The sequence below is a fragment of the Aplidium turbinatum genome, chromosome 4, assembly GCF_918807975.1.
Source record: "Aplidium turbinatum chromosome 4, kaAplTurb1.1, whole genome shotgun sequence".
Lineage (NCBI taxonomy): Eukaryota > Metazoa > Chordata > Ascidiacea > Aplousobranchia > Polyclinidae > Aplidium > Aplidium turbinatum.
Genome location: NC_137475.1, coordinates 26,464,968 through 26,478,909, shown reverse-complemented (window position 1 = coordinate 26,478,909; position 13,942 = coordinate 26,464,968). Strand labels below are relative to the sequence as shown.

General features: G+C 35.2%; 2 protein-coding genes across 2 annotated transcripts in view; both read right to left on the bottom strand.

The window, feature by feature from the left end:
• Positions 1–13,942, bottom strand: part of LOC145769018 (uncharacterized) — a 155,818-nt gene that overhangs the window by 77,016 nt on the left and 64,860 nt on the right. The window contains exons 109-130 of the mRNA XM_082580617.1: positions 12,277–12,396; positions 11,710–11,817; positions 11,081–11,185; positions 10,617–10,802; positions 10,125–10,250; positions 9,641–9,745; positions 9,289–9,408; positions 9,106–9,213; positions 8,831–8,938; positions 8,445–8,612; positions 8,174–8,329; positions 7,764–7,868; positions 7,470–7,589; positions 6,903–7,010; positions 4,001–4,108; positions 3,639–3,806; positions 3,368–3,523; positions 2,958–3,062; positions 2,664–2,783; positions 2,099–2,206; positions 1,454–1,558; positions 1,025–1,175 (exon numbers count right to left, since the gene is read on the bottom strand). Of these exons, the coding sequence (XP_082436743.1) occupies positions 1,025–1,175; positions 1,454–1,558; positions 2,099–2,206; positions 2,664–2,783; positions 2,958–3,062; positions 3,368–3,523; positions 3,639–3,806; positions 4,001–4,108; positions 6,903–7,010; positions 7,470–7,589; positions 7,764–7,868; positions 8,174–8,329; positions 8,445–8,612; positions 8,831–8,938; positions 9,106–9,213; positions 9,289–9,408; positions 9,641–9,745; positions 10,125–10,250; positions 10,617–10,802; positions 11,081–11,185; positions 11,710–11,817; positions 12,277–12,396 (2,764 nt within the window). The remainder of the gene's footprint in view (positions 1–1,024; positions 1,176–1,453; positions 1,559–2,098; positions 2,207–2,663; positions 2,784–2,957; positions 3,063–3,367; positions 3,524–3,638; positions 3,807–4,000; positions 4,109–6,902; positions 7,011–7,469; positions 7,590–7,763; positions 7,869–8,173; positions 8,330–8,444; positions 8,613–8,830; positions 8,939–9,105; positions 9,214–9,288; positions 9,409–9,640; positions 9,746–10,124; positions 10,251–10,616; positions 10,803–11,080; positions 11,186–11,709; positions 11,818–12,276; positions 12,397–13,942) is intronic.
• On the bottom strand, positions 12,488–13,728 carry LOC145768254 (uncharacterized). The gene is made up of 5 exons (XM_082579736.1): positions 13,681–13,728; positions 13,254–13,421; positions 12,981–13,136; positions 12,571–12,675; positions 12,488–12,493 (listed from the first exon to the last, which is right to left on the bottom strand). The coding sequence occupies exons 1-5, from the start codon at positions 13,726–13,728 to the stop codon at positions 12,488–12,490; spliced, it is 483 nt and encodes a 160-aa protein (XP_082435862.1).

Here is a 13,942-nt window from a genome sequence, read left to right as displayed (position 1 = left end):
AGTGAAACATACATCGCTAGCAATCTTTGTCGATTCTTTAGCTCTGATAAATTCTGGAGCATCCACTGGTAGATGATGGTGAGGTAATAACTCTTCCGCTTCTTTCACGTAATTTGGCTGTATGCGAAGAGAAAAACACAGAGTTTCATTGAGAATGTGAATTAATTTGGTATGTTTTGTGCTTTTTTATCATATTGTCACCAAAAATCAATTGAAGTGAAATTTAAACTATTTCAAATCATCCTCATCGAACTTGAAACAGTTGGAAACAAAAGCTGGTTACGTCTTTAGATAAATTGACATTGTGAATTTGTATAGTCCATCTTGGTCCAAACAGTCATCAGACTTATGGTATAATAAAACAAAACGAAACCTTCAAAACCATCTATCCGTACTCATTTCATTAATTATTTCACTCATGAAAAACATCTTTACCAAATGATTCAAAGCAAGCCATTTCATGTAAGCCAATTGCTGGTTCTTCCAACATACTCACCTTACTAATCATTTCTGATACTTTTCTTGCATGCTCGTGCTCAGGATGAGATATGGTGACATCATTTGGTGCTTTCCCTAGCATTTCGTTCTTATACTTCATTTTATAAAGTGGTTCAGAAGATAACTGAAAATTATTATCCCAAATTAAAAAGCCATCATATGTCCATTGGAAAGCATGAAATACAACATTATGTAAGTTTCTTGGATAATATAATCGTCTGCCATGTCACATAAGTGTTAGAAACAAGCCAGTGGTAAAGCAGCTTGTAAGCACACGTCAGCATGAAGACACTGCTGGAAAATCAATGTCAAGACAGCAAATCCGTCATTGACGTGTTCCGTAATTTCATCTCGTTTGAAAAATGAAAATATGCAAAAGATTTCCATCAATTCCAGTTAACCAAAGGCATACGTTGGATTTTACGAGGACTCGCTGTGGTGACCACTCATACATTGCATCTTGGCGAACAGATGACACCGTTTCAACTTACCACTGAAGCGCGAATAGCTTGAGACAGTTTCTGATCTTGCAAGTCGATATTATAAACGTCCATTCGTTTCTTAGCAGCTTTCGTGTATTGTTTGTTGCTGAGAATTGACTTGACCAAGTTAGAAACTTCCATCTCTGGAGTTATTTCCAACGGCTTGTATTCTCTGATGTACTCTCGATAGACAGGCTGAAACAAAACCACCCATCGTAGTTCAGTCGTTGTGTCAATCTAACACAATCTCACAAGGAATGCGAAACATCATTGAAATCTGTTGCGAAACTCTGTCATTATTACCAGGTTAATACAATGTGTATACCGTTTTGGTGGCATGTGCGAAAACAATGAGCATTCTCCATAAAGGTTTGATCAAGCAAAGGTAAACGTTTCATTTTGCAAACAAAATAGTCAATTTCGAAATTAGTTTCAAAACCAGTGAAATGCTTATGTAGAAGCCTATAACGCACGTCATGCAGTTTATCCATGTCTTTATGAGTGTCATACAAATCCGTCTCAGTGTATTTATATTTGTTCTTTCCAATATCTTCAGTATCTTTCTTTTTGTAATTCGCCTGCAAAATCAAAAAACCTCAGAGATCTGGAACTTTTAAAATAGAAAATGAAATCATAAAACAACAATGGTAAACAATATTGAAACGAAGGTGTTATCATTTTCGACATTAAAGTCAATAATAATCATGCGGATCGTGCAGTGCAGTTTTGCATTCAGTCGAAACATAAAGATTTATAAAAATTATTATTAACGCAAGACAAGATTTGTATAATTTTCAACCGAATGTAAATTGTGGAAGTTTAAAAATATACGATTTTATGTAAGATACAATACGGCAACCGCAGCTTTCTACTTGTTGCCGCTAGTTGCTGGAATTATTGTCTTATTTGTACATATGAAAATTCACACAAATCCAAAACTAGCTTGTTATGAGTGAATGAGTCATTTTATCACCACTATCATGTACACTGTCCGTGGCCATAGTTTGCACTGTGAAATGTGGCGTTATATAAATGCTATTGTTACTACGTACGAAATACAGACTTTTAGCGATACCACGACTATTTCAATTAGTTGTTCACTTTATGACGTCACTCACATCACTTTGCATTTCACTTGACTTCACCGCGGTTTCATAGCCTGGTGTGATGTGCACAGGATAATATAATAAGTCTCTGTCGCCCATGTATTCCTCCTTGTACTTTATCTGTTCAGAGAAAAAACGAATTAATTCACTAAATGCTACTACTATACTTTTCAAGTCAACTATAGCACTACTTGCAACTATTATTATTCAAACATATGGATCAGAATACTCACGATTCGTCACGTCAAATGGGGTCAGAAATAAGTGACCAATTAGGCGAACTAAACCTTAATGCAAACAATCAACGCAAAAGCTAACAACTCCCAATTATTACTCCAAGTTGACTTTGATTTGAGAGCTCTCTTGGCATTATATCCTGCTAAATTTTCGATATATTTGAAACAGCAAAGTTATTTCGCTCAGCAAATTACCTTGTTAAAGATATAAAGAGGAGGTGACCAATCAGACAAACCGAAATGAACTCAAAGTTAGGACTTTTGCTGGGCCTTCAAAATGTGACGAATTAAGCGAATTGGTCAATTAGACGATTTCTACTGCAATTTTAAATCGAACTCACGTCAGAAACTAAATCCGATGCTTTAATCCCTTGTTGTACCACCGGATGATCTTTACTATCCATTGTTTGGAATCCACGATAAGCATCAATAACATTTCTTTTTTGTTTCTGGTACTGGACCTGATGAAATAGGAACAAGACAACACAATCAAAATCATAACGCAAAACATCGTTAGTGTTTTCATTGCTACTTTTATCGCACGATATTGGTTTAGAACTGTTAATATCAATGCAGAATGTCCACAATATAGCATAGTGGAAAATTGACTTAAAATATCGTAAGGGGTGACTTACATCACTGGCATTATTGGTAGATTGCTTTGCTTGTTTAAGTTCAGGCGTATCAGGTGTAAGTGTGTACTTGTGACGAGCAGGTTCATCTTTCTTCACATATTCGATCTATTTAAAAAATAGTAATAATTCAAAAACTGAACAAACATTGTTCATTTAATCGAGATCATAGTAAGTGAATCAAAATGTTTTTCAAGCATGTATTCAACGCTCCATGTTTACACATCAAGACGGCGAGAAATCGAAACTGTAACACAAATCGAGACATCGCAAGTTACGTATACATGCAAATACTCAAGACATGTCCAATGATCTGAGAGTTCGCAAATAATTAGAAAACCACAAATCTTTGACACCTCATTCGGGCAAACAAATTAAGCGGAAGGACAAGATGCACAAGTGGTGCTTTGTACCTTGCTCGACATTTTGGAAACATTCTTTGCATGATCATGTTCAGGATAAGAGTTGGCAAGATCTGCTGGTGCAGCTCCTTTCAAATTCTCGTTGTAATCACGAAGATAATTGTTTCTTGAAAGTAAGTCATTGACCATCACCGCGTGAGTGATTTCCTGAAAGCAATTACATTTTTAAAACAAAATGCTTCTTAACAAAACAACATTATGTGTCACTCTTTTGCAGAAGGTCCTTTTTCTACATAACGACATGACCCATAACTAAACTTACTGGTAATTCGATATCGAGATGGTATTTGTGCATCAAATTCTTGGCTATTTGTTGATAAGTTGAAGGTTTCAGTGGCTTCAATTGGGCAGCTATAACCATCTCTTGCGTTTGAGGTATAGAAGAGAAATCGGTTCCCAGCATTTTCTTTCCATCTTCTCTGTAAGCTTTCTATAATGATATGTGAACAAGTGCTTAACACAAATGCTAAGTAAATGAAAAGCGACACAAAGATTTTACAACTGGAGATGTTTTCTCAACTTATTCTCGGCAAAAATAGTTTCTCTAAAATTTAAAGCTTACGCATAAAACGATACACATGTATGCGTACTCCATATATACCAAACTAATTTTGAATGTCTTACATCCGAAGATACTTTGTCAGTCTCTTGTGCAACTTTATAACCTCCTGTAGCTCTGATGTCAAAACGATTTTTGTCCTTTTCTTTTTCATACTTTTCTTTGTAGGAAACCTTGAAAAATATAAGTTATGACAAAAACATCAAAGTTAAACTGTGTTAAATAGCTTAAATATCTAGCTACGCCTGAAAGTGCTTCAATACAACTTCTCAAGAACGTCTCATCTAATATAATTTTGAAGCAAATTTAGCACCACTGCCTTGCTTACAAAACACATACGTCGTTTGTTGCTTTCTTGACGTCAGTCGTTGCTTCATAACCGGGAGTGATATGAACAGGATAGTAAACGTTTTGCTTGTCGATTTCCCAATCTTCTTTGTAAGGAATCTGATAAAACAAGTAGATGCTTTCATGTCAAAATCATTAAAGAGAACATGGTATGACTCATAACTTAAAACTTACGTTGGATGTTAATGCCGCGGATTTAATTCCTTGTTGTACAATTGGATGATATCTGCTATCCATTGTTTGGAATCCACGATAGGCATCAATAACGTCTCTTTTCTGCTTCTGGTAATCGATCTGAAATGTACAATAATAAGCTAGGTCTATTCATTTATTTTGGGAAATTAAAAAAATCAAATTAATGATTTGAAAAAGAATAACATTTCATTTAGACCAAGTCAGAGATGTTCGATTGGGAGAAACAAGTCACCCATCTTTTATCGGTTTGCTATCACACAGTATATTCTAATCAATATTTCAAATAATGAAATGTGATAAAATATTCAATTGATTTCAAAGTGAAACATACATCGCTAGCAATCTTTGTCGATTCTTTAGCTCTGATAAATTCTGGAGCATCCACTGGTAGATGATGGTGAGGTAATAACTCTTCCGCTTCTTTCACGTAATTTGGCTGTATGCGAAGAGAAAAACACAGAGTTTCATTGAGAATGTGAATTAATTTGGTATGTTTTGTGCTTTTTTATCATATTGTCACCAAAAATCAATTGAAGTGAAATTTAAACTATTTCAAATCATCCTCATCGAACTTGAAACAGTTGGAAACAAAAGCTGGTTACGTCTTTAGATAAATTGACATTGTGAATTTGTATAGTCCATCTTGGTCCAAACAGTCATCAGACTTATGGTATAATAAAACAAAACGAAACCTTCAAAACCATCTATCCGTACTCATTTTATTAATTATTTCACTCATGAAAAACATCTTTACCAAATGATTCAAAGCAAGCCATTTCATGTAAGCCAATTGCTGGTTCTTCCAACATACTCATTACTCACCTTACTAATCATTTCTGATACTTTTCTTGCATGCTCGTGCTCAGGATGAGATATGGTGACATCATTTGGTGCTTTCCCTAGCATTTCGTTCTTATACTTCATTTTATAAAGTGGTTCAGAAGATAACTGAAAATTATTATCCCAAATTAAAAAGCCATCATATGTCCATTGGAAAGCATGAAATACAACATTATGTAAGTTTCTTGGATAATATGATCGTCTGCCATGTCACATAAGTGTTAGAAACAAGCCAGTGGTAAAGCAGCTTGTAAGCACACGTCAGCATGAAGACACTGCTGGAAAATCAATGTCAAGACAGCAAATCCGTCATTGACGTGTTCCGTAATTTCATCTCGTTTGAAAAATGAAAATATGCAAAAGATTTCCATCAATTCCAGTTAACCAAAGGCATACGTTGGATTTTACGAAGACTCGCTGTGGTGACCACTCATACATTGCATCTTGGCGAACAGATGACACCGTTTCAACTTACCACTGAAGCGCGAATAGCTTGAGACAGTTTCTGATCTTGCAAGTCGATATTATAAACGTCCATTCGTTTCTTAGCAGCTTTCGTGTATTGTTTGTTGCTGAGAATCGACTTGACCAAGTTAGAAACTTCCATCTCTGGAGTTATTTCCAACGGCTTGTATTCTCTGATGTACTCTCGATAGACAGGCTGAAACAAAACCACCCATCGTAGTTCAGTGGTTGTGTCAAGCTCAAAAAATCTCACAAGGAATGCGAAACATCATTGAAATCTGTTGCGAAACTCTGTCATTATTACCAGGTTAATACAATGTGTATACCGTTTTGGTGGCATGTGCGAAAACAATGAGCATTCTCCATAAAGGTTTGATCAAGCAAAGGTAAACGTTTCATTTTGCAAACAAAATAGTCAATTTCGAATTTAGTTTCAAAACCAGTGAAATGCTTATGTAGAAGCCTATAACGCACGTCATGCAGTTTATCCATGTCTTTATGAGTGTCATACAAATCCGTCTCAGTGTATTTATATTTGTTCTTTCCAATATCTTCAGCATCTTTCTTTTTGTAATTCGCCTGCAAAATCAAAAAACCTCAGAGATCTTGAACTTTTAAAATAGAAAATGAAATCATAAAACAACAATGGTAAACAATATTGAAACGAAGGTGTTATCATTTTCGACATTAAAGTCAATAATAATCATGCGGATCGTGCAGTGCAGTTTTGCATTCAGTCGAAACATAAAGATTTATAAAAATTATTATTAACGCAAGACAAGATTTGTATAATTTTCAACCGAATGTAAATTGTGGAAGTTTAAAAATATACGATTTTATGTAAGATACAATACGGCAACCGCAGCTTTCTACTTGTTGCCGCTAGTTGCTGGAATTATTGTCTTATTTGTACATATGAAAATTCACACAAATTCAAAACTAGCTTGTTATGAGTGAATGAGTCATTTTATCACCACTATCATGTACACCGTCCGTGGCCATAGTTTGCACTGTGAAATGTGGCGTTATATAAATGCTATTGTTACTACGTACGAAATACAGACTTTTAGCGATACCACGACTATTGCAGTTAGTTGTTCACTTTATGACGTCACTCACATCACTTTGCATTTCACTTGACTTCACCGCGGTTTCATAGCCAGGTGTGATGTGCACAGGATAATATAATAAGTCTCTGTCGCCCATGTATTCCTCCCTGTACTTTATCTTTTCAGAGAAAAAACGAATTAATTCACTAAATGCAACTATTATACTTTTCAAGTCAACTATAGCACTACTTGCAACTATTATTATTATTCAAACATATGGATCAGAATACTCACGATTTGTCACGTCAAATGGGGTCAGAAATAAGTGACCAATTAGGCGAACTAAACCTTAATGCAAACAATCAACGCAAAAGCTAACAACTCCCAATTATTACTCCAAGTTGGCTTTGATTTGAGAGCTCTCTTGGCATTATATCCTGCTAAATTTTCGATATATTTGAAACAGCAAAGTTATTTCGCTCAGCAAATTACCTTGTTAAAGATATAAAGAGGAGGTGACCATGAGACAAACCGAAATGAACTCAAAGTTAGGACTTTTGCTGGGCCTTCAAAATGTGACGATTTAAGTGAATTGGTCAATTAGACGATTTCTACTACAATTTTAAATCGAACTCACGTCAGAAACTAAATCCGATGCTTTAATCCCTTGTTGTACCACCGGATGATCTTTACTATCCATTGTTTGGAATCCACGATAAGCATCAATAACATTTCTTTTTTGTTTCTGGTACTGGACCTGATAAAATAGTAACAAGACAACACAATCAAAATCATAACGCAAAACATCGTTAGTGTTTTCATTGCTACTTTTATCGCACGATATTGGTTTAGAACTGTTAATATCAATGCAGAATGTCCACAATATAGCATAGTTGAAAATTGACTTAAAATATTGTAAGGGGTAACTTACATCACTGGCATTATTGGTAGATTGCTTTGCTTGTTTAAGTTCAGGCGTATCAGGTGTAAGTGTGTACTTGTGACGAGCAGGTTCATCTTTCTTCACATATTCGATCTATTTGAAAAATAGTAATAATTCAAAAACTGAACAAACATTGTTCATTTAATCGAGATCATAGTAAGTGAATCAAAATATTTTTCAAGCATGTATTCAACGCTCCATGTTTACACATCAAGACGGCGAGAAATCGAAACTGTAACACAAATCGAGACATCGCAAGTTACGTATACATGCAAATACTCAAGACATGTCCAATGATCGGAGAATTCGCAAATAATTAGAAAACCACAAATCTTCGACACCTCATTCGGGCAAACAAATTAAGCGGAAGGACAAGATGCACAAGTGGTGCTTTGTACCTTGCTCGACATTTTGGAAACATTCTTTGCATGATCATGTTCAGGATAAGAGTTGGCAAGATCTGCTGGTGCAGCTCCTTTCAAATTCTCGTTGTAATCACGAAGATAATTGTTTCTTGAAAGTAAGTCATTGACCATCACCGCGTGAGTGATTTCCTGAAAGCAATTATATTTTTAAAACAAAATGCTTCTTAACAAAACAACATTATGTGTCACTCTTTTGCAGAAGGTCCTTTTTCTACATAACGACATGACCCATAATTAAACTTACTGGTAATTCGATATCGAGATGGTATTTGTGCATCAAATTCTTGGCTATTTGTTGATAAATTGAAGGTTTCAGTGGCTTCAATTGGTCAGCTATAACCATCTCTTGCGTTTGAGGTATAGAAGAGAAATCGGTTTCCAGCATTTTCTTTCCATCTTCTCTGTAAGCTTTCTATAATGATATGTGAACAAGTGCTTAGCACAAACGCTAAGTAAATGAAAAGCGACACAAAGATTTTACAACTAGAGATGTTTTCTCAACTTATTCTCGGCAAAAATAGTTTCTTTAAAATTTAAAGCTTACGCATAAAACGATACAAGTACAGGCCTAGCCGGTGCAACAGGTGTATGCGTACTCCATATATACCAAACTAATTTTGAATGTCTTACATCCGAAGATACTTTGTCAGTCTCTTGTGCAACTTTATAACCTCCTGTAGCTCTGATGTCAAAACGATTTTTGTCCTTTTCTTTTTCATACTTTTCTTTGTAGGAAACCTTGAAAAATATAAGTTATGACAAAAACATCAAAGTTAAAACTGTGTTAAATAGCTTAAATATCTAGCTACGCCTGAAAGTGCTTCAATACAACTTCTCAAGAACGCTTCATCTAATATAATTTTGAAGCAAATTTAGCACCACTGCCTTGCTTACAAAACACATACGTCGTTTGTTGCTTTCTTGACGTCAGTCGTTGCTTCATAACCGGGAGTGATATGAACAGGATAGTAAACGTTTTGCTTGTCGCTTTCCCAATCTTCTTTGTAAGGAATCTGATAAAACAAGTAGATGCTTTCATGTCAAAATCATTAAAGAGAACATGGTATGACTCATAACTTAAAACTAACGTTGGATGTTAATGCCGCGGATTTAATTCCTTGTTGTACAATTGGATGATCTCTGCTATCCATTGTTTGGAATCCACGATAGGCATCAATAACGTCTCTTTTCTGCTTCTGGTAATCGATCTGAAATGTATAATAATAAGCTAGGTCTATTCATTTATTTTGGGAAATTAAAAACAGCAAATTAATGATTTGAAAAAGAATAACATTTCATTTAGACCAAGTCAGAGATGTTCGATTGGGAGAAACAAGTCACCCATCTTTTATCGGTTTGCTATCACACAGTATATTCTAATCAATGTTTCAAATAATGAAATGTGATAAAATATTCAATTGATTTCAAAGTGAAACATACATCGCTAGCAATCTTTGTCGATTCTTTAGCTCTGATAAATTCTGGAGCATCCACTGGTAGATGATGGTGAGGTAATAACTCTTCCGCTTCTTTCACGTAATTTGGCTGTATGCGAAGAGAAAAACACAGAGTTTCATTGAGAATGTGAATTAATTTGGTATGTTTTGTGCTTTTTTATCATATTGTCGCCAAAAATCAATTGAAGTGAAATTTAAACTATTTCAAATAATCCCCATCGAACTTGAAACAGTTGGAAGCATAAGCTGGTTACGTCTTTAGAGAAAGTGACATTGTGATTTTGTATAGTCCATGTTGGTCCAAACAGTCATCAGACTGATGGTATAATAAAACAAAACGAAACCTTCAAAAACATCTATCCGTACTCATTTCATTAATTATTTCACTCATGAAAAACATCTTTACCAAATGATTCAAAGCAAGCCATTTCATGTAAGCCAATTGCTGGTTCTTCCAACATACTCACCTTACTAATCATTTCTGATACTTTTCTTGCATGCTCGTGCTCAGGATGAGATATGGTGACATCATTTGGTGCTTTCCCTAGCATTTCGTTCTTATACTTCATTTTATAAAGTGGTTCAGAAGATAACTGAAAATTATTATCCCAAATTAAAGCCATCAAATGTCCATTGGAAAGCATGAAATACAACATTATGTAAGTTTCTTGGAATATATAATTCATCTGACATGTCACATAAGTGTTAGAAACAAGCCAGTGGTAAAGCAGCTTGTAAGCACACGTCAGCATGAAGACACTGCTGGAAAATCAATGTCAAGACAACAAATCCGTCATTGACGTGTTCCGTAATTTCATCTCGTTTGAAAAATGAAAATATGCAAAAGATTTCCATCAATTCCAGTTAACCAAAGGCATACGTTGGATTTTACGAGGACTCGTTGTGGTGACCACTCATACATTGCATCTTGGCGAACAGGTGACACCGTTTCAACTTACCACTGAAGCGCGAATAGCTTGAGACAGTTTCTGATCTTGCAAGTCGATATTATAAACGTCCATTCGTTTCTTAGCAGCTTTCGTGTATTGTTTGTTGCTGAGAATTGACTTGACCAAGTTAGAAACTTCCATCTCTGGAGTTATTTCCAACGGCTTGTATTCTCTGATGTACTCTCGATAGACAGGCTGAAACAAAACCACCCATCGTAGTTCAGTCGTTGTGTCAATCTAACACAATCTCACAAGGAATGCGAAACATCATTGAAATCTGTTGCGAAACTCTGTCATTATTACCAGGTTAATACAATGTGTATACCGTTTTGGTGGCATGTGCGAAAACAATGAGCATTCTCCATAAAGTTTTGATCAAGCAAAGGTAAACGTTTTGTTTTGCAAACAAAATAGTCAATTTCGAATTTAGTTTCAAAACCAGTGAAATGCTTATGTAGAAGCCTATAACGCACGTCATGCAGTTTATCCATGTCTTTATGAGTGTCATACAAATCCGTCTCAGTGTATTTATATTTGTTCTTTCCAATATCTTCAGCATCTTTCTTTTTGTAATTCGCCTGCAAAATCAAAAAACCTCTGAAATCTTGAACTTTTAAAATAGAAAATGAAATCATAAAACAACAATGGTAAACAATATTGAAACGAAGGTGTTATCATTTTCGACATTAAAGTCAATCATAATCATGCGGATCGTGCAGTGCAGTTTTGCATTCAGTCGAAACATAAAGATTTATAAAAATTATTATTAACTCAAGACAAGATTTGTATAATTTTCAACCGAATGTAAATTGTGCAAGTTTAAAAATATACGATTTTATGTAAGATACAATACGGCAACCGCAGCTTTCCACTTGTTGCCGCTAGTTGCTGGAATTATTGTCTTATTTGTACAAATTCAAAACTAGCTTGTTATGAGTGAATGAGTCATTTTATCACCACTATCATGTACACCGTCCGTGGCCATAGTTTGCACTGTGAAATGTGGCGTTATATAAATGCTATTGTTACTACGTACGAAATACAGACTTTTAGCGATACCACGACTATTGCAGTTAGTTGTTCACTTTATGACGTCACTCACATCACTTTGCATTTCACTTGACTTCACCGCGGTTTCATAGCCAGGTGTGATGTGCACAGGATAATATAATAAGTCTCTGTCGCCCATGTATTCCTCCCTGTACTTTATCTTTTCAGAAAAAAAACGAATTAATTCACTAAATGCAACTATTATACTTTTCAAGTCAACTATAGCACTACTTGCAACTATTATTATTATTCAAACATATGGATCAGAATACTCACGATTTGTCACGTCAAATGGGGTCAGAAATAAGTGACCAATTAGGCGAACTAAACCTTAATGCAAACAATCAACGCAAAAGCTAACAACTCCCAATTATTACTCCAAGTTGGCTTTGATTTGAGAGCTCTCTTGGCATTATATCCTGCTAAATTTTCGATATATTTGAAACAGCAAAGTTATTTCGCTCAGCAAATTACCTTGTTAAAGATATAAAGAGGAGGTGACCATGAGACAAACCGAAATGAACTCAAAGTTAGGACTTTTGCTGGGCCTTCAAAATGTGACGATTTAAGTGAATTGGTCAATTAGACGATTTCTACTACAATTTTAAATCGAACTCACGTCAGAAACTAAATCCGATGCTTTAATCCCTTGTTGTACCACCGGATGATCTTTACTATCCATTGTTTGGAATCCACGATAAGCATCAATAACATTTCTTTTTTGTTTCTGGTACTGGACCTGATAAAATAGTAACAAGACAACACAATCAAAATCATAACGCAAAACATCGTTAGTGTTTTCATTGCTACTTTTATCGCACGATATTGGTTTAGAACTGTTAATATCAATGCAGAATGTCCACAATATAGCATAGTGGAAAATTGACTTAAAATATTGTAAGGGGTAACTTACATCACTGGCATTATTGGTAGATTGCTTTGCTTGTTTAAGTTCAGGCGTATCAGGTGTAAGTGTGTACTTGTGACGAGCAGGTTCATCTTTCTTCACATATTCGATCTATTTGAAAAATAGTAATAATTCAAAAACTGAACAAACATTGTTCATTTAATCGAGATCATAGTAAGTGAATCAAAATGTTTTTCAAGCATGTATTCAACGCTCCATGTTTACACATCAAGACGGCGAGAAATCGAAACTGTAACACAAATCGAGACATCGCAAGTTACGTATACATGCAAATACTCAAGACATGTCCAATGATCGGAGAATTCGCAAATAATTAGAAAACCACAAATCTTCGACACCTCATTCGGGCAAACAAATTAAGCGGAAGGACAAGATGCACAAGTGGTGCTTTGTACCTTGCTCGACATTTTGGAAACATTCTTTGCATGATCATGTTCAGGATAAGAGTTGGCAAGATCTGCTGGTGCAGCTCCTTTCAAATTCTCGTTGTAATCACGAAGATAATTGTTTCTTGAAAGTAAGTCATTGACCATCACCGCGTGAGTGATTTCCTGAAAGCATTTATATTTTTAAATCAAAATGCTTCTTAACAAAACTACATTATGTGTCACTCTTTTGCAGAAGGTCCTTTTTCTACATAACGACATGAAACCCATAATTAAACTTACTGGTAATTCGATATCGAGATGGTATTTGTGCATCAAATTTTTGGCTATTTGTTGATAAATTGAAGGTTTCAGTGGCTTCAATTGGTCAGCTATAACCATCTCTTGCGTTTGAGGTATAGAAGAGAAATCGGTTTCCAGCATTTTCTTTCCATCTTCTCTGTAAGCTTTCTATAATGATATGTGAACAAGTGCTTAGCACAAACGCTAAGTAAATGAAAAGCGACACAAAGATTTTACAACTAGAGATGTTTTCTCAACTTATTCTCGGCAAAAATAGTTTCTTTAAAATTTAAAGCTTACGCATAAAACGATACAAGTACAGGCCTAGCCGGTGCAACAGGTGTATGCGTACTCCATATATACCAAACTAATTTTGAATGTCTTACATCCGAAGATACTTTGTCAGTCTCTTGTGCAACTTTATAACCTCCTGTAGCTCTGATGTCAAAACGATTTTTGTCCTTTTCTTTTTCATACTTTTCTTTGTAGGAAACCTTGAAAAATATAAGTTATGACAAAAACATCAAAGTTAAACTGTGTTAAATAGCTTAAATATCTAGCTACGCCTGAAAGTGCTTCAATACAACTTCTCAAGAACGCTTCATCTAATATAATTTTGAAGCAAATTTAGCACCACTGCCTTGCTTACAAAACACATACGTCGTTTGTTGCTTTCTTGACGTCAGTCG